We start from the raw sequence: 24,825 nt of genomic DNA on the forward strand, positions 1-24,825 counted from the left end.
CGCGGTTTCGTATATGCCGTTCTACTGAATAAATATGACCCTAACCAAAGTTGAAGAGTATGTATGTATATATTCAGGCACGGGTTGAAGGCGTTCGTAAAACCCGGCGTATTATTCAAACCAAAGCTTGATGACGCGAAAATTCTGCCACTCCCATTCGGTGATCAATCAGAAAATGATTAGGGTCTGGGATCTCGGACCGTGTCCAACGCAGCAGAGAATTATCCCGCCTAATGTATTCCCGGTGCATGCATCTTTTTTTTCTTCTTTCGCGTACGGCTTAAGTTGGTAATGTTTAAAGCATGCGATCTTCCAATTTACAAATATTCGCTCTGGCGTGTAAAGCAATTAAGGCTTAGGCCTTATCTATCTACGCCTTCCATCAAACTAATTTCATCTTGTTCGAAAAAGGGGGGAAAATGCAGCCTTCTCGAGCCTTCTATACCGAGGGGAAAACGTAGGACATACGTTGGATGTTCCATTTTGCTATTTATAGGTCCATAAAATAACCTTTCTCAGATAACGGCCCAAAAATAAGAAAAGAAAGAAGAATGGAACGATAGCGAGCGAGTGAGTGAGATCTTGGATTGAATAACTCCAAGCGCAGGAAGCTAGATAGTCCGTTCCGTTTGAAAATAGATCCCTACCAATACTTTACAGTTATCCCATTTTAAGCCATTTTCCCCCAGTAAACGAGCTATTGTTTAGAACATGTTATACCAGGGTATTGTGAAGCTGACACACGGAATTATTGTGCCGCACAGTGAGATGCGGAAGGAGCTTGTATCGTATCTCTTTTTTGACGTCAATAAGGCCCAAGCATTGCCACCTTACTGATAAGGTAAAGAAAGACCAGGAAATACTAGAAGTTACACAGGGAATAGTTCTGGGCGACATGAAGGTACTTACAGATGAACGAGGAGCCTTATCGCATCACTATATTGACCACAACGAGGCCCTAGAGTCGCCAGCTCAATGATAAGCTAAAGTAAAACCAGGAAATACTAGAGTACTTACAGATATACGAGGAGCTTTGTCACGTCACTATATACCCCTTTACACAGTTAAGATAGGAAGATCAGAATTCTTCGCGTCGTCTTTATAACACCCTGACAGTGCTCTTAAGGCCAAGAAGAAGGGCGCGAAGAAATCCAAAGTTAAACACTTTTATACCATAACAATCGAGGATAAAAATAATATCGTGTTCTATAAAGTGATTCCAAATTTGATTAGGTTCGATTTTCGAACGTCACTTCTTTAATAGAGTAACGCAAAACCTTCCTAGTTGTTTCCTTCAAGGTGAAAGGAAGTGTATACTACCAGAATGGAAGAGAAAGTAAAGAAGTATAAAAAAAAATAAAACGAAAGAGAAACCCGATAAAAGATTGAGCTGATAAAAACTGGAAAAACGGAAAAGAATTGGGTCAGAGATTGTCTTGGACCCCGGGAAATTGTTTCTGATCGCTTTATGGTAACGGTATATATATACCTCGCCTTCATCGTGCCTTTCCATCGTAACCTTTAATCACTTTCTCTTTCTTTGACAAAGGAAATGGCTAATTACATTCACCCTTTCGCTTCCTGGGAATGCGTTGAACATATTGAGAAATTTGTTTAAGGTAATAGGTGAAGACGTTTATAGTTTGCTGCCAAATGTCTTCTACTCTCGCGAGCCCTATTTTAGAGTTTTAGTTCTTCAAACAACACTTTAAATCTATTTGTGCGTGTCTAAATGTAATATTCGACCATCGAGCAAAGCTTAAATTGCCCTTGAAAAAAGATAAAATTAAATTGAAAAACAAAGATAAGATGTCGTAATCTCACGGAATTTATTAATTCTTGAAAAATATTTATTGAATTTCAGGGATGATAACGTATTATAAACTTCCACCAAAATTGAAACAACTATAACCTTGGAATTAAAACTTAGGCGTGAGTTTGTACGATTTGATCTTTACCTTAAACCTTTAAATTCAATCTTCTTTTTTTAATAATTTATGTTTAGGACAGAGATACTTAAAAGTCCTTGATGTTGTTTTCTTAATAAATTAATTCCTTCCTTTGGCATTTTTTTTTTATAATTTAATGAATATATGGTTTTGTTATTCATTCAAGAACCTTGATTTGATATAAGTTTGAGATCTAATATCGGATACTATTTGACCCTGGGTCACCTTTTATTCTAAGATAATTATAATTAATGATAAAATATCTTACGAATTTAAAGAGAACGACGATGAATACAAGCACCTAAATGATGTTTTATATTGCAGTTTACAAACAGTAAACAAATTAGTTGGTGTACTGTACTGTGTAAACAAAGGATAATCAAAATATTTACGACTGTTTTGGTGTTAGGACGTATTAATGCCTTACCTGAAGGTCAAGATAGCGCTCGAGAACGTTCATGGTATAAGTATCTAGTGTCTAAGATCAATTTCCCTGCAAAACCAGTTTCAGCATCGTAGGTGAAAGGGTTCTGGAGATGCTGGGAATCAGCATAGCTGTCCGCGCTCACCTCAATTTAGCGAGCCCGAGCGCGAATTGAGCGAGGCTCTTCGAAATAATTGATAAAGTCACGAGCCCGAGCCGAGCCCGAAAGTTTATGAAAAAGTTTTCTGAGCTTGAGCCCGGGCTCACAATACGTCACAAACAAAGTGAGCCTTGAGCTGAGCCCAGGTTCAACTGTAAAATCAACGAGAGCTTGCGCTGAGCTCTCTTACAAATGTTTTGGCTTTCCTGAGCTCGAGCGAGGCTAACTGAAAACTATGAGACCGCTCATTTTGAAAGGGCGCTCACTGTTTTGAGACTGCGCTCAGCTTGGCTCAGCGCCGTATTCAGTGCCAACAGAAACTAGCGTAACTCATTGGTAGATGAAGTTTTGAATTTTTTTAATACAAATGTAGTGCAAGTCATTTGTATAGTAAATATGTATAGTAGTTTTGCATTTATCGCGTAAAAATAGCTGCAAAATTATTTATTTCAACATCTACACTGTTTGGAAGAAATATTCTCCGGAAATATGAGACCAAGCTCGAGCTTGAGCTTACTAAATTGAATGAGCCCGAGCTCGAGGTGAGCCTTAAATTCTATCGATTTTGAGCCCGAGCTGAGCCCGCGAAAGATATTAGAGAGAGCTTGAGCTCGAGCTTAGCCCATCAAAATTATGCGAATGAACCCGAGCCCGAGGCGAGCTCATTTATAAAAACTAACTGAGCTTGAGCTCACATTGAGATCTAAGGAAACATTGTTTCAATTTCGAGCTTGAGGTGAGCTCGTTGTCAATTTCTATAAAGTAACGTGAGCTGAGCTGAGCCCAAGCGATGGTGGACAGGTATGGGAATCAGTGAGTGAGTGAGTGGATTTCACAAATAGATTGATTTTGGGTAAAAGGCAATATTGAAGTCGGTGAAGCTGTAAATTTCTCTCTACTTTCTGAGCTAAATCTAGAACTGTCCTCTTGAGAGAAATCTTTTATCCGTTTGCTTCCCTTTCAGGTCATACCAAAATCATCCTTCCATTAGTGCCATTGAAGAAGGCCACAATCGGGCTGATTAATCAGTTTTCGATTTCTAACTCGAGTGTTTTGTATTCGGGTCCGACGCTCTAGATTTTTAAAAGCCTTAGTCGTTTTTCTTTGGACCTTTTACCTCTCCGAAATAACTGCGTTCAATGAGATGTTTCGCGCTCGTCGTGTCTGTCTGTTGTTAAACCGAGTTCGCAGTTTGCAAATTAGAGTAAATGAGTTCCCAATTTCCTTACCACGTTGACGTAATTGCGTTGCTCTTACACTCATAGTTTTATCTCTTGTCGACTTTTAGGACGGTTAAGTCAAGTCAGGTTAGATCACGTTAGTGTTCATTTCATATTGCGGTCATCTTGTCTTACAACTTTGGAGATACGAGGCGAGGTATTATTTTTTGGTTTTCCCAACTTGTTCCTTTATTAGTCCTCTGATTCGCTGAATAAGGTCTTAAGAGAAGGAAAACTCCTTATTCCTTCCTCGTCTTTTGGTTGCTCCGACTACCATCCTAAATCGATGGACTAGGGTTAGCGCTGCTCGTTTTTTTTCCTACATCTTCCGTCTTTTACCCTTTACCATCATATGCCTTTACCTTTTTTTCTCATCTAGGAATAGGTTCGTGTCAAGCTTTATAGAATACCTAACCGGAGGTTCGATATTTACATTCTCATCTTCAGCTCAATTTTCTGTTTATTTGGATTGAAATTTTACAAAATGGAGGAATCTTTCCCTCCTCCAAAAGCGGAAGGAACTTTTTTTATTGGATGCATATTTTTGTGTATTGCGTTTACTGTTTTGAAAAAAAAAATTCCAACGAAATACAGTCAGCGCCCTTAATGTGTGATTAAATTTAAAGTTAAGGCTATAGAGCCTGATTCGGCTTGAGGTTTTGAGATATGGACAATTTTTCAAGATGTGTTAGGTTCCTGTGTATTTCCGAAGGTGAACATAGAATCTTTGCAATATAATGACTGATAGCTGCATTTTTCACACGTATATTTACTTAAAAGGTTGACAAACGAGGCTTTTATGGGTTGAATTCAAGTATAAGATTCTAAAGAGCAGATTTCTAGAGCTTAATATATTTGAATTGTAAAATGATTCTTTATATTTGTAACTTTTGAAGATTAAGACCCCCAAGAGCTTTCTCGTTCTCAAACAAGCGATAAGCCAACCTCCACATTACCTTTCTATCAACCAGCTGACTTGTGTATTTCTTTTCTAGCGTGTAGGATGAGAGAAACTCGTTTGGAAAACCCACTCACTCTTCTCGCGCGGACTTTGAGAGCGTTTTTCCCACAATTTCTATTTTTTTGCTCGCTCCCGAAGATCATTTTGTTTTTGGGCAACGCAGCCACTTCTCGCTAGTGTCATTACTCTTATTGCGGTAAACTTTTTCTTGTGTTTTCCTCTTTATTTTATTTTACAGTTTTTTATCTTTTAATGTCCTGGGACGCGGCTCTCTTCATTCGCACACATAGAAATTGGAAAAAACAAAAGATAACAGAAAAAAATAATAAAACAGAAGTAACATCCGAACGCCCTTGTTTTTATGACGCCTTCATCCGTGGAAAGGCGAGGTTGCGTGGTTTGCTCGCAACCTTTTGTTCATTTTATCTTCAGGTTCGGATGTTTACGGGGCTATTTATCTGGTCGGTCCATATGAGAAACAAAACAATCTCGCAAAATGCCAAAATATTTCTTAATCTAACTTGAAGAAGAAATTGATGTTAGACTAATTTATCAACGGTAAATAATAACGTCCGATGTACAGATTTGCATATATTTCTGGGGTTTGTTTAGTTTGCTTAAATCACCTTCGAAAAAAACTCGGGTTTAGGCGGAATTTTAGGTAAACCAGGCCGTTGAAAGGTATAAGACTGCAACCTGGCGTGAATATTTAGGTATGCATTAGGCTTAAGTTAGGGTTTTTTTAAGGTTTACGTTATGCTTAAGTTAGGGTTAGGTTTAGGGTAGTCTTAGTTTAGGTTCAATGGGGATCAGGTTTCCGTCTTCTATCCCGCTGAAACACGATAGCAGTATGAGTGGATTCTCGATCAATGAGTAAGATTATCTGTCTCCTTTAACACGTACAGCACCATTTTATTTTAAGCAATGGGCATCAGGTGCTTTTCTAGTCAACACTGTCTTTGAGGGCTATTGGTTACTGGCCAAACTTGTTTAGTTTTTCCAGTCTTGAACATGTAAACGAAGATCACCAGCCGTGAAGAAAGGAGCGATAATTCATTCCACTTTTTCTGTTTAGAGGCCACGATGCAATTAACCTCTTAAGTGGCCTACATTTTTCCCACGAGGTCGGTCCCTTCGGTCTTCCGCTTAATATTGTAAAGTCTTATCGATTTCCGTAGCTGCGGGATTTGCTGGCGATCACGCTGAGTACGGGGGTATATAGTCCGGTCACTTCCCGTTGGACACTCGTTAGAGCCGCGGATCTCTCTTGGCTTTCTTCTTTTCCGGGCTACCGAACATCGCGAACGGATTGTCTACAAGAGTCTGCGACGAGGAGGTTGGGGGAGCGTCAGCGTGTAAGAATGTCCCGAAGGGAAAAGTGGAAATGACGCCGAAAGGAATATTGGAACAAGAGGGTGTAAAAAAAAGGGAGAAAAAGCAAATACCGCTGGTCGATATTACGCTGCATAAGGGCTCTTATAATGGTAAACATTAAACGTTAACCCGGCCAGGAAAGACAATTCATCCATCCATCTCATGACACGCCTACAATCTTGCTTCCTCCTCAGCAAAGGAACTAATCGCGAAACTTTCTGTTCTCCATATTAGAAAAGGAAATGGGACGAAGGCTGGGCCGGCATCATGGTAGCTTTGTGGGCCCTGGGCAATTTGAGCAAATAGCAGGCAGCTATCAAGACAGCATTACACGTGACCCGGGCCTCCTGCCCAGGGTACTTTCGTCCGCATAACACCCCCCCTCCTTCTAACACAGGCTCTGGACGAAGGTAAGCAGGCAAGCATACTTAATTCCTGGTCCAATATCAACATATCCCCAACGCCATTTCATTTAACTTTGTGTGCCTAAGGTGCATGAAGAAATTGAGTTCCATGTGCGGCGATGAAACTAAGTTATTGAAATTAAAGTTTTTTGAATTTTTAAAAAATGTGTGGTTATTGCAGTGGCTAAAGTCTGAAGACCAAGGGTAGGTTTCCTATATGGGGAATAAGCACCAGTGTTTGATTGGTAGCGATCAGTTCAATCAACGAAATAGGAAGAAATTCTTCATTATGACTTTCGAAATAAACTATTATACGACAATGTTCTCCGGCAAAAAGCTTCAAATAATACTTAACCGGATGTAAGATATACATTTGTATGACATTAACAGCAACCATTTCTTTGGTCATCATCAAAAATTTCAAAGTTCCTTACCATTTAACACGAAAAAGTATTCAAATTTAACTCTCGGCGAAAAAGAAATTTTACACGCATTTGAGGGAAGAGAATTGTATAGATAAAAGTCATAAGTTTAACACCCTTGGTATTTTTCATTCACCCGATTCTAATCTCTAGGCGAACAAAGCAAAAATTTAAATAAACTAAAAAATAAAAAAAAGTCATCCCACTCGAATAACGTTATTCTGCTTTTTTTTCTTCTTTGCGGTTAGTGTCATTATGGCAATAATAGAAGTCTTTTCTTATTCTCTTCCATCTTTTCTTTTCTAGTTATAAGAAAAGAAAGGAAAGAAAACCTCATGGGCGTTGTTGAAAGTTATTTTGGTACCGCGCGGTTATATGGTCCGATATCGTATTGTCTTCTTGGTTATTGCTTCATAGAGGAACTATAACGTGGAGTTGTTGTTGTTCTATAATCCTTTTCAAAAGTTGGTCATAAAATAGAGCCTGGTGTTTGAACACCTTGTTTTCATGAGACCAGGCATTGATGGGTTTGTGGAAAACAAGACGTTAGATGCACGGTTTTAAAGAAAGGACTATGGTGGACTAGTAACGTTGAAGCCCTATCTATAGTCTTTGTTATCCACATACCCATCAATGTTCTGTATTAGCAGACGATATTGAATCCCCTCTCGAAATAGTCTCTATTTGTACAAAATTCAGGGTTCAAGATCTTGTAATGCAAAGCAGGAAATAAGGGTTTTTTGAAACACTTGACACTTCTGCGAATGTCGACTCAATATTTGTCTACATAACCTTCCTGTTGACGTATTTTTTAGTCTATATACAGGATAGGATTTTTGCCCCTTTCCAGTTGATTGAACATATGGACTGAAAGGTTCTAACACCAGGATTCGAACCCGGAACCTACCAGCGGATACATATGTTTAAATATTATACGCATATATCAAATACCGAAAATCAAGGATGGTTAAAAATAGTGTTGGAATTAGACTCGTGTAGAATGATGGTATAATAACTAAGATCCGTCGTACAACAATTTACTTGCTTGCGAAAGCTCTATGCCTACACGCACAAACTTTGACTTACTTCTGCTTCTCGCAAAGCTACCACGCCCGCGAGTCTCCGGTGGTGCCCTTTAATATATCTACGAGGATCCCTAACTGAAAGTGGAACAGACCACTAAATTTCCACGAATGTCTTTCTCTACCTTTGGTTAATGAATAAGTTGTTAAATCTATTAGCCTTTGTACGAAACAAATCTGATGACAAGTACGGGTAGGGCTCTTGAGAGAGCTTTCCGGGGGGAATTACTAAATCGAGGGCCCATGGACATCAAGACAGCGCTATACGTGTCCTGGGTCCCTTGGAAGGTACGGGACCGTGGGAAACAAATCTAATTGCCCTCCTCTCTCGAGGGCCCTGAGTCCGAGAAAACAGGTCAAACCGGCATGTTCACCTGCATTTCATCAACACTTACATTTTTCCATGACTTTAACAAAATGTACATTCATTTGCTTTAACATACACGAGCATCTTCTTGAAGAAAAGTATATACAGGATATGGTAGAAGTAAAATTTCACCCAAAATGAATTTTACCCAATTATCTGGCGTTACGAAGCAGAAACCTTAAGTTTACTTCTTTTAATATTTTCTTCCCTCTCTCTCTCGTTGATTCTTGAATAACGTGACCATTTTTAGGGACTTTTGTTACGAGAAAAATACATCTACATGGGTATAATTTTCTTTTTCAGTGCTGCGTGCGAGGAATCTAATTGGCAAGGGCAAAGGAGGTAAGATCGATTCTTTCTTAGCGTAATCAGTTTTATTCTCTATGATAAATTCGTGTCCGAGCTTCCACCATCTTCCACTGCCGTTTCTCCTTAAAAACAACCCACGTCTTCTTCATCGATTCCGGAGCTTCTTGGCTCCGAAATATTTTAAGTAGGGACCTTTAACGTGTTGGAAATCTTTTGACCCCGAAATATTCATGCCATAAATCGTTTTAAAAGTCAAAGGGCGACTTATCCTGAAGAGAGAGAAAAAAATGGTTTATCGTTAATTTTAGGGCGAGGTCATTTAAGTAAAAGTGGAAATTCCCTAGGGTCTAACCTCGATTTTCTCTTAATTTTGGTTTTTAAAGTTGCGGTGACACGAATATTTCTCATTTGAAGTGTTTGCGATATTTCTCATTACGCACTGTATACTATGTTTAATCTTTTTCCGCATTTTATAACACGAATCAATTTAGATCAAATTTTATATCAAACGTAAGAAGTGTTGGGTTTGAACCGCGTCTCACTTAAAAATACAAATATTATTAAGTTTTAACTTGCTTTGAATGCATGCACCATTATCAAGAACACGCTATAAAACTGTGCATGTCATCTTAAGTTTTTATGATCAGTTCCATAACAAATCCTCCATATTAGCAAGCTTACTAGTTCAAATGGTATGACCTCATAGAAAACAAAGGTGTCACCAATCTCAGTACTAAATATATCTTTCCGGAATTATAATCTAGCAGTCTATTTAGAGTTACTTTCTCCATGCAATATTACACAATTTTAAAACATATTGCTTTTATTTTTACACGAAAAAATTCCCCCAATTCACGATGCATTTAAATGAATCGCAATTATCGTAAAATGAAATTTTTCACAAATTTTGACCTTTAGTCCTTATTTGAAAGCATCCTCTTGGCTAGCTTCCTCTTGGCTAGCTTCAGCAAACGTGTACTTTAAATTGTGAAATATGGGTTTTTCTTTGAAATTTCTTAATGTTCCTAAGGAGATAGACGACCTTGGAATATTTGTTTATTTTTTGTATTAAAACTTAGTTTTATAAGATAATGATCTTTAAAAATCATCAGCTATTACGAAAAATTACCTTTCAACTCATTACGTATTCTAGTTGAATATTTTGCACCAACGTAATTGTTTATTAAACATCATTATTATCAGCTTTAGTTACATTTATTCTGAGGGTTATCGCATGGTAAGGCGGTGGGATAGGACCTAATCAACTAATATGAAGTTCTCATAAAAAAACACATACAAAAAAAAACATTTTCGAGAAATGTAAGAAGTGTAAAAAGGACACTATAGAGGTGACACAGAAAACCTTTATGGTGAAGCGATTATATTTTGAGATGTGGGGAGGAACTTTATCTTATCCCTTAGTGAAATCGGCAATTGAGAACTTAGTATATCCTTACGCAGACGAAGAGAAGGATTTCCCGTCTCACTTCTATAATTTCGTAGTAGAACCCAACCTTGGAAAGGATAATATGATTTGTAGTTGTTATCTATGGCAGAGTGGAAAAAAACGAGAAAGATACGATAACACTGAAATTCCAATTAGTCCCAATGTACTGAGAATGTTTTGCCCCAATTTTGCACGCTGTTAAACCATTAAAAGTTGAAATTTCAACTGAAAATTCGTATACATTTAAGAAAATTTAGTTTAATTTGTTTCATAGGAACGAACAATGCATTTGTCACGATACAATTAGGAAAGGATAAATTTCAGACGTCAGTCGTAGAAAATATTGCGGACCCAGAATGGGAAGAAGAGTGTGATTTGTATGGAATTCTTTTAATTTATAAATAATCAAGAGTTATTCGTTAAAAGAAGACACAAATGGCACGAGAAATAACCATTTTATTAATCCACGTGTATCTTCTATTTAACGTTTTCTTAATGCGCTCGGATATCTGGCTCTGCTATTTATGCTATTTATGCTAAACCTGAAATTTTTGAACAGGGTTTTCAAAGACCAAGAAGGCAGTATTGTTTTAAACGTTTTCCATCGTAACTTCTTTGGTCTTGACGAGTTCCTGGGACAAGTTCTTCTTCCATTGTCAGATTATGGCATATATGATAGTCCTAAAACGGAGTGAGTATATTTTAAAAACAAACGTAAGTTCTTTTTAGCGATAAATTTGAAAACAAGCCCGTCCATAATTTGGACAGAGTAGGCTATAGGTCTCTCGATTGGTTTATAGGTTTAAGTTCGTGTGTATGAATTCGACCCAGAACTCTTTTTTTGAATAAAACTCGTAAGTCAGTCCTTTCCTGATGAGTTAGGAGACTCTAGCATGTAGTCTTCCCTCTGTTTTTCGAGCTTATCCTAAAGGAAATCTTCTTTAACGACTCCATAAAAAATATTGGGGCACGTCTCCATCATTGAGCGAGTTTGAGCAAAATTGCGAAGGTTTCTTTTTTGGAAGCGAAGTTTTAATGGACCTCTATTAGGAGTGCTTTAGTCTAGATCCTTTGGAGAAAGAAGGAAAGGGGAAAAAAGAGCCTCGTTCAAAGATAAAAACTCGTTCAAATTTGAATAAGGCGAAAACACGCTGGGAAGCTTTTTTCGCAGTTTATTAGCTATAGATAACCATACTCAACACTCTGCTTATAATTTGTTTTTCTATTTTTTTATTTCTAGTTGGTTTTTCTTGAAAAACAAACCAGGAAAAAAAGATGACCGCGATAGGGGTGAGTTGGAGGTTAGGATTGCCTTTATGGTCAGAGACACGTCTTCCAACGACAGACTGACTGAACTCCAAGATTCCAAGAAATCATTAAGTGGATCCTTATTGGATGTTGCGTCAGCAGTAGGTTCGTATAATCAATCTTAAATTGTTGAAAAGGCTCGTCTAAATAATACTGGCCCTTGACTTCTAGGTCACAAAATCCAGAAACTTCCAACCCGCAGTCTTTCCTTAAAACTCGACCGTTTGGATTCGAGGCTCAAATTGGATCGGTTCAAAACTCGTCGCGCCAGTCCCGCGGAAGACGCTGGTAGCACACTTAGTTTTGGCTCAACGGGGAGTAGCGATCATCATACCGGTGATGGGAAGGAAGACACACCAAAGACACTTCGACATAGAAGCATGTCACTTTCCAGGCTTCACGAATCTCGACAAAGCTGGAATAAAGATTACGATTCCGCCTTTGCTGACGACGTAAGTTTCAAACATTGAACTTTTCATCCATTGTTAAAGAAGTGATGGCGTCAAGAGTTGTTTGACGTCACTGTGGGATTATTCTCGGCGGTATCTATGGTGCTAAAAATGTTTTAATTTTACTTGGATCAACGTAAAGCAGGACTTACCAGCAATAACGGAATCCCCCGCCAAGAATCTCAACGAAATTTGTCCGAAAAGCAAACGTCAAAGGTCAAATTCTTCCTCTTTCTCTAAGTTATCGAATTTGGTAAGTGATCAGCTCGTTTACAATTTGTATAAGTAAAATTTTCCTAATTATTTGAACTGTTTCAGGTGGAAAACTCAATGAAGCGAACCATTAGCGTTCCTGGTTCAACGGAAATGTCCTTGTCTAGCGTAAGCAAGGGTATTCCTCACTCAGCGTCTTATGACAACTGGAATGAATACTGCAACAAACCTCAAAGTAATCTTCGATCGCTTGGTCTGTGACTTCTTGGTCAGTTATCTCAAAGTTTTTTCACTTGTTTCAGCCCCAAGTGACGAGATGTTTTCACCTCTCGAGGAACGACCAGTGCCACGAGAAAGGAAATCACGCCTTAGAAGATTACGTAGTAGTAAATATCTAACAATTATTATTATTTTTTTTTAATATAGTAAAACCGTATCACGTTGCCTTTAATTTCATAGCAGGTCGTAGGCACACTATCCAGGAGGTGGAGTTACCTGATAGCCTTCTAGAAGAAAGTTATAACACGATGCACCAAACCAAGATAGACAATAACAACATCAATAACAGAACAACAAATTTAATCGAAAAATTTCCAAGAAAAATCGTTGAACAATATGAAACCATGAATCACAGGGTAAACGTGGTTTTCTAAACCAATTTTTTGATAAAATCAGGGCCATTCTAACTGCATTACTGTCAGTACAGTAGGCAATTCAAATAGCCCCTGGACTGGTGCCCATCTTGCTCAGTGGTTAAAATGGAACTTCTTTGACGCGGGACATTGTTTTTCACATTTCATTTTTATTTTTTTGTGACGTAGGAGCTCCTTGGGATTGTTCTGAGTCAACAAGAACTTTTACAAATGCAGGAAGACAAAATTCGAGATTTGGAACTTTACATCGATAATTTGCTAGTTCGAGTCATGGAAACTCAACCTCGTATTTTGCAAAATCCCTACAAGACGCCCAATCCGGCAATGTTCAGGTTAAATAGCTGATATTTACTTTTCGACTGCGAAAGCAGTTCGGTCAAAATTAAATACAAGGAACCTCTATAAACTCTATCGAAAACTCTTTATGGTGAAGGAATTCTTCTATTTTTTCCTTAAAAAATAATCAGAATGAAATTCTCTCAAAAATCGAAAAGAATGTAGTGTATAATGGATTTAGAAATTCTTCTCAAAACTCTGCTCCTTTTTTTTTTCAAAAGATAATTCGGTTTCTTTTAGTTTTGTTTTAAATATCATCCGTTTTGCTATTACAGATGAAGATTTAAAAATAATTAAGTAAAGTACTTAAATGAATGAAAATATATCGCGGAACTTAAATAAAACGCGTTGCAATATTGCTCTGAATGGATTCCAAAGTAAAGTCGTCTCATAAACCGCCAACTTATTCTTCGCCCGTTTTACGGAAGTACTACTTCGTGATTATTATATATAATTTGTATAAAAAATATAACTTAAGTCAAATATAGTGCTGATGGTATGAATGTTTTGTATTTTTATGATAAACGAATAATGTTTTATATATGGAATGTATTAAAGTCTTTTTTAAACATCTGTCTGCCTTTAAATTATTACCGTAGTCATTCATCATAGTTTATGTGACGTGCACTTAGAGATAATTGTAGTATACAAGATCATACGAAATTTCATATCACTGTTTAAACTTTAAAGGATGGCAGGAGGGGGAAGTAAATTAGATGTATTCACCCTACGCTCATAAAAAATTACTACTTGCGAGATCAGTGACTCCTTGGAGGAAAGAATTGATATGGAGTAGTAACACCGAGGATGCTGGGAGGTCTTCGATGTGGGTACAGAGTTACGTTAAGGAGATTTGTACTCCATCTCACACATTTCCTCCAAGTTGACTCAAACAAACGTTTCCACGCTATCGTCATTTAGTCGAAATGTTTTTAGACATAATGTGACGTTATGTCTATTATTAATATTGTTTTATCTAATGTGATATGACGTTATGTCTATTATTGATATATTGTTTTATCTAATGTTTTATCTGTTCTAAAAAAGTAACCTTACAGAGTTGTATAAATAGCAATGTTTTTAATCTATAATCACTCATTCCTAGTTCAGCCTTCATGTAGACAATAAAGACTATTTTAAACTACTTATTTACGTGTGCTCAATCAAGTAACAAAACATGGTGTCAGAAGTCGGTCTTTTCTAGTCGGTTTTCATTTTTTTTTCGGGTCCGTATCCTTCCAGTCGCGTACGCGTCCCTGTTACTTAGGCATCTCGCTATCAGAATCATGCAAGTCGCCGCCGTACCTGCAACGCCTCAAGTCTCGACGTCTTTTCACGTTGACACGCCAGCGCCTTTCAACTTCACCTGTCCACATGACTGGCCGAAATGGAGACGTAGGTTTGAGCGTTTTCGATATGCCTCTGGCCTAAGTGCAAAACCAGAAGAGGAACAAGTGAATGCCTTGATATACTTGATGGGTGACACAGCCGATGATATTTTCCTGTCATTCTCTTTTCGAGACGACGCCGAAAAGAAGGTATATGCCGTAGTGATGCAGAAATATGAAGATCATTTCGTCATAAGGAAGAATGTCATTTACGAGCGGGCCACGTTCAATTCAAGGGTCCAGCACGAAGGAGAACTAGTGGAAGAATTTATAACGGCATGCAGAGCACAGATAGAAAAATGCGAATACGGCGCACTACAGGACGAACTTTTACGAGATAGAATTGTCGTGGGCGTACTGGACAAAGCGTTGTCCGAAAAGATGCAATTGAATGGTACCCTGACTTTGGAGAAGGCCATTTCAACCGCCCGCCAGGCAGAAGAGATTCGGAGACAGCAAAAGGTTCTACATAGCGGAAGTACCGATAACGGAACTCCAGCATCAATAGACAAACTCGGATCTCGATACAAGTTCAGTTCCAGAAAGGAAAAGCAGCCACATGATCGACCATATCAGTTCAATCAATTTAACGATGGTGCGATAAATTCGTCTGTCCCAGCTGCATGCATCAAATGCGGAAACTCCGAGCAGCATAATCGGGAACGATGTCCAGCTTTACAGAGCTAAATGCCGAAAGTGCGGAAGAATGGGACATTATGAGCGTGTATGTTTCGGCAGAGCTGTGAATTTCAACCGGGAGATCACAACCGAAGATACTAGCGATGACGGGAGAACCTTCCAGGCCGACATGTTCCTGGGCGTGATAAAAACCACCACTAGTCAAGAACGGTGGATGGTAAACATCGGAGTCAACGATCGAGAAGTAGAGTTCAGGATAGACACCGGTGCTGACGTCTGCGCCATTCCAGCAACCCTTTACAGTAGACAGTTTCAAGATATGCCATTGCAGAAGTCTGATCGACGTCTAGTTGGACCGGGGAAAATGGTCCTCAGTTGCGAAGGACGAATGGCAGCCAAATTGTCAAGCGGTGACGACAGCATGGAAGACGAGATTTACGTCATAAATGGGTTACAAGTACCCCTACTAAGCCTCAAGGCGAGCGAAAACCTGCGGAAAGTTCAACGTCTTGATGAAGTACAGTTGACAGAAGGATCGAAAATGCGTCCTAAAGAAGATTATCTTGGACTAGGCAGAGTTGCACGTGAAACAAAGACGCAATTAGAGCCAGAAGCGACGCCGTGTGCAGTTGTTATCCCAAGACGTTGCCTCAGAGAGTCGACCAATAGCCATGAATCACTAAGACTCTCCAATTTGCCGGAACGTCCATGGCATACCGTCTCAATGGATATGTTGCACCATGCCGGAAAGCACTATTTGGTAATCATTGATCAATATTCCAAATTTATTGAAGCAGCCCCGATGGAAGACCAAACTACCAAGACCGTCGTCAACATAACTAAAGAAGTTTTCTCACGGCATGGCATCCCGGAAATAGTTCGCAGTGACAACGGCACAAATTTGTCAGCCACCAGGACGAGGGAGTTTGCTGATTATGCAAAGGCATTTGGATTCAAATCGATCACAAGCAGCCCCAAGTACCCCCAAAGCGATGGATTTGCGGAAGCAGCGGTGAAGGTCGTGAAAAACCTTCTCAAGAAATCAGAAGATCTATCACAAGGACTTCTAGCGTACAGATCCACTCCAATGACAAACGGATTCAGTCTCGCTCAACTACTAATGAACAGACGGTTAAGAACCAGGCTCCCAACGACGTCCATATCTTTGAGACCACATATCCAGAAGGCACCATCCCACCAACAAGCCCAAAAACGAAATTTTGACTGTCACCATGGAGTGAAAGAACTTCCCGAATTGCTACTGAAAGAACTTCCCGAATTGCTACCTGGAGACAGAGCATGGGTAATTGATATGCGAAGAGAAGGGACAATTGTAAGAAAAGCAGAGGAACCGAGATCTTATGCAACTGAGACAACGAACGGCAACTTGCGACGGAATCGTTTCCATCTAATCAACCTACCAAGCAGAAGAACAAATAATGTATCGTCTTCGCTAAGTCCTCAGGTTTCGGATATTGGTACAGATGACATAAGCCTGAAGTCAAAGTCTAACATCCGGGATCCTGTCATACCTAGCAGCATTACGGAAGATCCTCCACCAGTGAACAGCCCAAGGGACAGAGACATCCTTCAGCCTAGACACAGACCACATAGAACTGATGAAACAGACGACACCTCCAGCCAAGACTGTTCTGACAAGGTCCAAGATACAGCCACTCAACAACAATCAGCAATCAGAGATGAAATACGCAATTACGGCACAAAAACAAGAAGCGGTCGCATTTCAAAACCAATAGTTAGATTCGGACAAATGGACCCAAAGAATAGTCGAACATAGATCAAGAAAAGGGGATGTGACGTTATGTCTATTATTAATATTGTTTTATCTAATGTGATATGACGTTATGTCTATTATTGATATATTGTTTTATCTAATGTTTTATCTGTTCTAAAAAAGTAACCTTACAGAGTTGTATAAATAGCAATGTTTTTAATCTATAATCACTCATTCCTAGTTCAGCCTTCATGTAGACAATAAAGACTATTTTAAACTACTTATTTACGTGTGCTCAATCAAGTAACAAAACACATAACCACAACGCCTGACTCATCGAAGGACGGAGCTTGCGCAGTGACACTTTTTTGCACGAGCTACGCAGGTTTAATTGAATTACGAATTAGTCATCGCGAAAGCGCGTGCCCTGAATTCTCAAGTCGGAAAGATTTACCGCGGCTTGGCCAAGTGATCGAATGACTTACAGGACTTTGGTACGTATTTGGTTATTGTATTTATAAAATGTAACAGTTTCCACTGATACTGTTTAATATTCTATAACTAAATCTAGTTTAGAGTAGTAATCTATCACGAATTAAGCAATGATAAAATAGTGTTATCTTAGCTGTATGATTAATATTCAGTGACCCCCATCTGCTTTAACCCTGATGGCTTGAATGATTTGAATACTGTGTCCTTAATTTCATTGGATCGTGCATTTTTTAGAGACTTACAATATAACTAAACCTCATTACAGCTCCGGGGCAATACAGTACACGGGGTCCCATAGTCAAATAAATTGTATATAAATCATGAGGCTCCTCCATATGACCCCTCTATTAGTGGGCCTCCTGGGCGAGTGCCCAACCGACCCACTGGTTAAGACGACATTAAACCTAACTTGTCTTTGAGATAATTAACGTAATCATTAGCATACTTGAATCTTCTTTTTGACATTGTTCAGTTCTATAGCAATTAGTAAAATTGGGGCCAAATTGACAACGAATAATAATCAAGAATAAATTTTATTAACGATGAAATATCGGCTGTGACACATTTTGTCTTTACATGGCACATCCCTGAAAACGTTAAATGATAGCTTGTAAATGAAAATATTTAAGGGGCCGAGACCTACAGCAAATTCTTGCCAAGGTTTAAAAGTGCGCTACTGGTAATAGATCATTCCATTAATTACTAGTAGAGAAGCCAACAAACAGGTAGGAGGCCACCCACTTATCATATTTCCCTCGCGCCAAGAGGTAAGGCTAGACGGAGTTCACCCGAGGTCGAAGCACGCGCGGGAGACGGTGCTTCTTGGCGCGACTGAAATAACCCAAGAAGGTGATATCCCCGCCCATGTGGTGTTTGCTTCCCTTCTGGAATTGATGGATTGGTCTATTCTATTTTCCTTTCTTAGCGCTATTACTTACCAAAAGATCTCCTAAATGGTTCTTTATTAAACCTGACAAAACTTCCACGATGATCTGCATTTTGAGGTGAAAAAAATATAATTAGGATAATCGTGGCCTACAGTTTATTAGTGCCTTTTTCTAATGAAAATTATTAAATTTTGTTTAAGCAAATAGCATTATTACCGGTTTGCTGGCCAGCTTTTCGATCTGTTTTTTCATTTCCTGATTTTAAAATAATTTAAATTAGACTGTAATCTTTGAGCACCTAAGTTTGTCGCAAAGTATGGCCAAACCAAGCTGCTCAATCGCTATTTTTAAAGATCCGTACACTAGCATAAACACAAATTTCTCGCGAGTTAATAGGCAATATGCTGGTTTAGCCACACGTCATTAATTAAATATAATTCAACACTTACAGCGTTATCATTGCTGAAAGGTTTGTTGTCGAGTGTATCGCAAAATACTTTTTCGAACTGGTCGCATTTGGATGCCTTGAATATCCAAAGAAAAGCAGTTTTTCATTTGGTGTTAGAATTAAATATTTTGCTTTTAAGGCTTAATTAACCTTAAAACAATTCTGGGATTCGATATTGGGATAAGTTTATAAGGTATGATCCATAAGTTTGACACTTCCTATACTTCGTAATGCTAGAGACTTATTGAAAGCTAGTTCGAGAACGACAAGCGAGGATTGATTATACACACGATTTTTGCAGTCTATCTTCCTATTTATTCTGCATTACTAAGTCTTTGTCAGCGCCACACAAGGATCTATGACGTTTCACCCACTTCACTTCATAACAAGCTCTCAGTAGCCAATGACTAACTAACTCATGGAACATATCTTATTATGAACTTATGATATTGGTGATTAATCTTTTAGTTAAACATGTAGCGATTGTAAACTAATTTTTGGACGTATATATCTTTTACAACGAGTATTATAGAATTATAATTACCTCTACGAGTTTCTTAGTATCACACATACACTTCTTGAACGGTTTAATTTTTTCTACAAGAGAAAGAAAAATAATTATATTATAGTTAATAATTTCTCCTAATTTATGTCTGGCACAAATTTGGGCATGATTTTTTAAACCAAAAACTTAAAAAAATCGTAATATACTCACGACTGATGCCCCTGAGTTGAGGGTAGAACATTTCTGGAATAGAATCAGCCATTCCACCATCAGCTTGTTGAAATTCCGCGATAACGCAGAAGGCAATTACCACAGCCAATAATACGAATCGAGACATGTTGTATTAATCAAAAATGTCTTGATTAGAATCAAGACCTAAAAAGTATCGATAAGACTGAGGTTATCACTTGTCTGAAGGATCAGATATTAATTTTTCTTTTTAATTGAAACTTAAATGCATGCTTAAGAAAAAACAACGTTCCATTACCGTTTTCCGTTGAAATAAATTATTTTACTGCTAATCAATTTCAAAAATTTACTTATCTCGGCTTTTCGACCACAATTCCATTCCCCGAAAACATTTTATCATTACATTAATTACTTTTGGGAGAGTACGTGTATGGTTTAGCGTTCCTAAAGACGTTACATCCCCATTCGAGACCGGCACGCTTCGCAGTGGAACATTTTAATTATTCTAAAACCAATGGCGCCAAATTCAATAGGGGCAGTAAGATTTTTACTCGCGGTTTTTGCAAAATGATGTAATATCAAGTGTACTTTAGTCAACCGTCGTATTGTTCTCTCTCATAGTTCAGGGCATGATCAGTGTTACTGCCCAATTTCTCTCTCTAGTTTCTAACAATGGTTAGAGACTATTTGACATGGCACGGCACAACGTTATATACATTTGTAAATTCAAAGTAGCACAAAAGGAAAAAGAATCCATTTTTTAATATTTTTGTTTGAAATAAATAAACTCATTAGTTATAACTAATATAAAGTCAAGGGAATGGCACCGGTAATGAGCAGCAAAAAGAGAGGAAAGTTTGCTTCCAGTTAGCAAAGGGACATGGTAGTGAAAATAGTAATCTAGAATTTTGTTCGTTCAAACCTTAATATATCATGAAAAATTCAAGTGAGGAGGCAACACTACCTAGAAAGATTGATTTTGGCAGATAACAGCGAAAAAATTATGTTCTGCACACACTGGGACTATGGGGGAGTTTCAGGGCCGCAGGTCGCACATGATGAAATTTCAACTCCAGTTTACATCAATTCTCCCTGGTCGTACTAGTAGAAGGTTAAGCTATAGTTTGCTCAGGTCCTGTTAGTCTAGAAAGGGTTATATAGTACTTGTAACTTTTAAAAGGTTGTTTTCATGGCTAAACAGACCGCTATTACAGTTTTTTTATTGTTTTATAGGTTATTTGAACACGTTATCTCCCAAAAGTAATTAATGTAATGATAAAATGTTTTCGGGGAATGGAATTGTGGTCGAAAAGCCGAGATAAGTAAATTTTTGAAATTGATTAGCAGTAAAATAATTTAATTCAACGGAAAACGGTAATGGAACGTTGTTTTTTCTTAAGCATGCATTTAAGTTTCAATTAAAAAGAAAAATTAATATCTGATCCTTCAGACAAGTGATAACCTCAGTCTTATCGATACTTTTTAGGTCTTGATTCTAATCAAGACATTTTTGATTAATATCTGTTCCTTCAGTCTTCATTTTAATCAAGAATGTTAAGAAACTGTTTTACATTTTCAAAATCTGCACTTAGCAGAAACATGTATAAAGGGGACCATAACTTTAGCTCAATCAGACATTTATTTATAATGATACTTCAAAAAAAAAACCTATATCATTAAAAGTTTGTATTCTTATTGTAATTAACATAGTACAATTTTTTACAATCATTTATTGAAACGCGAGGCGCCCCCCTAAAAATTCCAGAAATAGGACCAAATTGACAATTTTTAAAAAATTTTAAAAATGCTGATTTATGTCCGTTTAACATTCGCTCAAAATTGTCATAAGCCCAATATGAAATTCGGATATCCTTAAAATTTCACAAAGACGATCCGAGATTGTCAATTTCAAACTTTTTTTGTAGCATAAACTTTTTGATATTAAGCTTAAAACCTTAAACAAAATATAGCCAGGGCTACCCTAAAAGTTCACAAAGATGATCCAAGAATGTTAATACGCCTAAAAAGTGCCATCTTCAAAATATGTAGCCGGGGAAAAGAGAGCGCGATCGAGTGGGCTATGCTAGTGGTTGGAAATCGCTGGGGTTGGGACAGGGATAAGGGAGTTGAGATGGATTGGAAATGATGATGGGCGACCTGCAGAACTGTATCTCTCCCAATGTACCTCGCGCACGCCCCTACCCTTGGTAGGCGATTGCTAAGTGCTGCCGCGTAGCGCCATTTTATTTGTATGAGAACTAGCTTCTATTTTGAAGATAGAAGGAGCGCCCTTTACAATTTCGTCCAGTACGACCCTACCTAACCGCTGAGGATGCTGGGAGGACTATGGTGCCGTAGGTGTATATGGAGTATCCTATGGAGCAAATGTTTACGAAGGAGAGAAGGGGCAAATAGTACTATTACATAATCAAAGGATATGCCCGTATATCTAATATAACCAGAGTTACGAGCTTCCAAAACTTAGTGTAATGTTAATCCTATGGAGGAGGCAAAGTACCTACAAGTACATACAAGCACCCACAAGTACCTAAAAGCACCCACAAGCACCCACAATTACCCACAAGTACCTACAAGCACCCACAAGCACCCACAATTACCTACAAGTACCTACAAGCACCCACAATTACCCACAAGCACCCACAAGCACCCACAATTACCCACAAGTACCTACAAGTACCCACAAGTACCTACAAGTACCCACAAGTACCTACAAGCACCCACAAGTACCCACAAGTACCTACAAGCACCCACAAGTACCCACAAGTACCCACAAGCACCCACAAGCACCCACAAGTACCCACAAGTACCTACAAGTACCCACAAGTACCCACAATTACCCACAAGTACCTACAAGTACCCACAAGTACCTACAAGTACCCACAAGTACCTTCAAGCACCCACAAGCACCCACAAGTAATCACAAGTACCTACAAGCACCCACAAGTACCCACAAGCACCCACAAGTACCCACAAGCACCCACAAGTACCCACAAGTAATCACAAGTAATCACAAGTACCCACAAGTACCCACAAGTAATCACAAGTACCCACAAGTAATCAAGTACCCACAAGTACCCACAAGTAATCACAAGTACCCACAAGTACCCACAAGTAATCACAAGTACCCACAAGTACCCACAATTACCCACAAGTACCCACAAGTAATCACAAGTACCCACAAGCAATCACAAGTACCCACAAGTACCCACAAGTGCCCAATAGTACCCACAAGCACCCACAAGTACCCACAAGTACCCACAAGTACCTACAAGTACCCACAAGTACCCACAAGTACCCACAAGTACCCACTAGTACCCACTAGTACCCACAAGTACCCACAAGTACCCACAAATACCTACAAGTACCCACAAGTACCTACAAGTACCCACAAGTACCCACAAGTACCTACAAGTACCCAGAAGTACCCACAAATACCTACAAGTACCCACAAGTACCCACAAATACCTACAAGTACCCACAAGTACCTACAAGTACCCACAAGTACCCACAAGTACCCACAAGTACCTACAAGTACCTACAAGTACCCAGAAGTACCCACAAATACCTACAAGTACCCACAAGTACCTACAAGTACCCACAAGTACCTACAAGTATCCACAAGTATCCACAAGTACCTACAAGTACCCACAAGTACCTACAAGTACCCACAAGTACCTACAAGAACCCACAAGTACCTACTAGCACCCACAAGTACCTACAAGTACCCACAAGTACCTACAAGTACCCAAAAGTACCTACAAGTACCCACAAGTACCTACAAGTACCCACAAGTACCTACTAGCACCCACAAGTACCCACAAGTACCTACTAGAACCCACAAGTACCCACAATTACCCACAAGTACCCACAACTACCCACAAGTACCTAAAAGTACCCACAAGTACCTACAAGCACCCACAACTACCCACAAGAACCCACAAGTACCTACAAGCACCCACAAGTACTTACAAGAACCCACAAGTACCTACAAGCACCCACAAGTACCTACAAGTACCCACAAGTACCTACAAGTACCTACAAGTACCCACAAGTACCTACAAGTACCCACAAGTACCTACTAGCACCCACAAGTACCTACTAGCACCCACAAGTACCCACAAGTACCTACTAGAACCCACAAGTACCCACAATTACCCACAAGTACCCACAACTACCCACAAGTACCTAAAAGTACCCACAAGTACCTACAAGCACCCACAACTACCCACAAGAACCCACAAGTACCTACAAGCACCCACAAGTACCTACAAGCACCCACAAGTACCTACAAGCACCCACAAGTACCTACAAGCACCCACAAGTACCTACAAGCACCCACAAGTACCTACAAGCACCCACCAGTACCCACAAGTACCTACAATCACCTACAAGTACCCACAAGCACCTAAAAGAGCCCACAAGTACCCGCAAGCACCTACAAGTATCCACAAGCACGCACAAGCACCCGGGCAAAGCACCTACAAGAGCTCAAACGCCATGTTTCTCTTGCTTAATATCCCTCTAACGGCGTGAATCACGACAAAAACGCCGTAAGTCCAATATAAAAAATTAGGGCTAAAATGCATGTCTCTAACAGTGGTAAAACTCCGTAATTCCTATACCCAAAACAACGTAAGTCAGAGTATGTGTTAATAATGATAAAAATCAATACTTAAACTTAATTGATCTTAATGAAACTAAGAAAAGGCACGTCTATGGACTGTTATCTTTCATTTAAGATGGTTCACAAACGTAACGAATGATTAGTTTTCTTTATACACGATCCCAATTAAGGTAATTTTTCAAAAAAATCCCATGTTATCTCTATGGAACAATATAGTATTTTTCACCAAATGTCTGATTAATTTTATGGATTCTAAAACCACCCTTAACAACTTTTTTCATTATAGAATTAACTATTAGTTGGATCTCTTTGAAATTTTAACCACATAATTAGGGCCCAAATTTTAGTTCACTGGCAAAATTTCAAAGCAGCAAACACAATACGAAAAAAGTTACGGCCAATCAAAGAACCCTCCTTTAGCATTAGAGGCAGTATCAAGTCTTATCTAAGAGAGCGACCGCTCTCCTAGAATAATGTAAGATTTCGGGAACCGGACAGATGTATTTATAGTGGATTGGATGCCTTGACAAATTTGTAATTAAGCCTGTTTTTTAAAAAGTAGAACATAATTTGTACAGTTGTGCACATTCTCTTATAATTATCACGAGTAAAACAAGGTTACGACGGTGCCAGGAGTTTCTTAATGACATATTGTTATATATATGTTATTGACTAAAATTTACTCTGGACAATCATTATGTTCAAACAATTTTATTTTTCGAAATGACAATAATGCTTTACATCCCTTTGCTGCAACGTGACTTGGAATAACGTGTCTTACAGTGCAGGGCAAATATTTGCAAATTTGAAGAAAGAAAA

At 38.7% G+C, this 24,825-nt stretch overlaps 1 protein-coding gene and 1 long non-coding RNA gene across 4 annotated transcripts in view; one reads left to right on the top strand and one right to left on the bottom strand.

Moving 5' to 3' along the window:
• The window catches only part of Rip11 (Rab11 interacting protein), a 29,938-nt gene extending 16,287 nt beyond the window's left edge, over window positions 1–13,651 (top strand). Inside the window, exons 2-12 of one of the 3 annotated variants that reach the window (XM_089852901.1) lie at window positions 8,667–8,705; window positions 10,394–10,496; window positions 10,679–10,810; window positions 11,360–11,532; window positions 11,599–11,879; window positions 12,019–12,129; window positions 12,195–12,324; window positions 12,392–12,475; window positions 12,549–12,724; window positions 12,911–13,074; window positions 13,354–13,651. In XM_089852901.1, the coding sequence (XP_089709027.1) occupies window positions 8,667–8,705; window positions 10,394–10,496; window positions 10,679–10,810; window positions 11,360–11,532; window positions 11,599–11,879; window positions 12,019–12,129; window positions 12,195–12,324; window positions 12,392–12,475; window positions 12,549–12,724; window positions 12,911–13,074; window positions 13,354–13,357 (1,397 nt within the window). In that variant the 3' untranslated portion in view covers window positions 13,358–13,651. Of the gene's footprint in view, window positions 1–8,666; window positions 8,706–10,393; window positions 10,497–10,678; window positions 10,811–11,359; window positions 11,533–11,598; window positions 11,880–12,018; window positions 12,130–12,194; window positions 12,325–12,391; window positions 12,476–12,548; window positions 12,725–12,910 lie in introns of all 3 variants that reach the window. The other 2 variants (XM_089852899.1, XM_089852900.1) reach the window with 2 other exon arrangements.
• A 4,200-nt stretch (window positions 13,652–17,851) lies between these two features.
• On the bottom strand, window positions 17,852–18,943 carry LOC149623702 (uncharacterized). Its single transcript, XR_016374916.1, has 4 exons — window positions 18,669–18,943; window positions 18,436–18,474; window positions 18,271–18,324; window positions 17,852–17,919 (listed from the first exon to the last, which is right to left on the bottom strand). It is a non-coding gene; the product is annotated as an uncharacterized LOC149623702 (long non-coding RNA).
• Window positions 18,944–24,825: the final 5,882 nt, after the last annotated feature.

This window comes from Phalangium opilio, unplaced genomic scaffold, assembly GCF_054372755.1.
Source record: "Phalangium opilio isolate 3A_F unplaced genomic scaffold, DU_Popi_V2 ptg000113l_1, whole genome shotgun sequence".
Lineage (NCBI taxonomy): Eukaryota > Metazoa > Arthropoda > Arachnida > Opiliones > Phalangiidae > Phalangium > Phalangium opilio.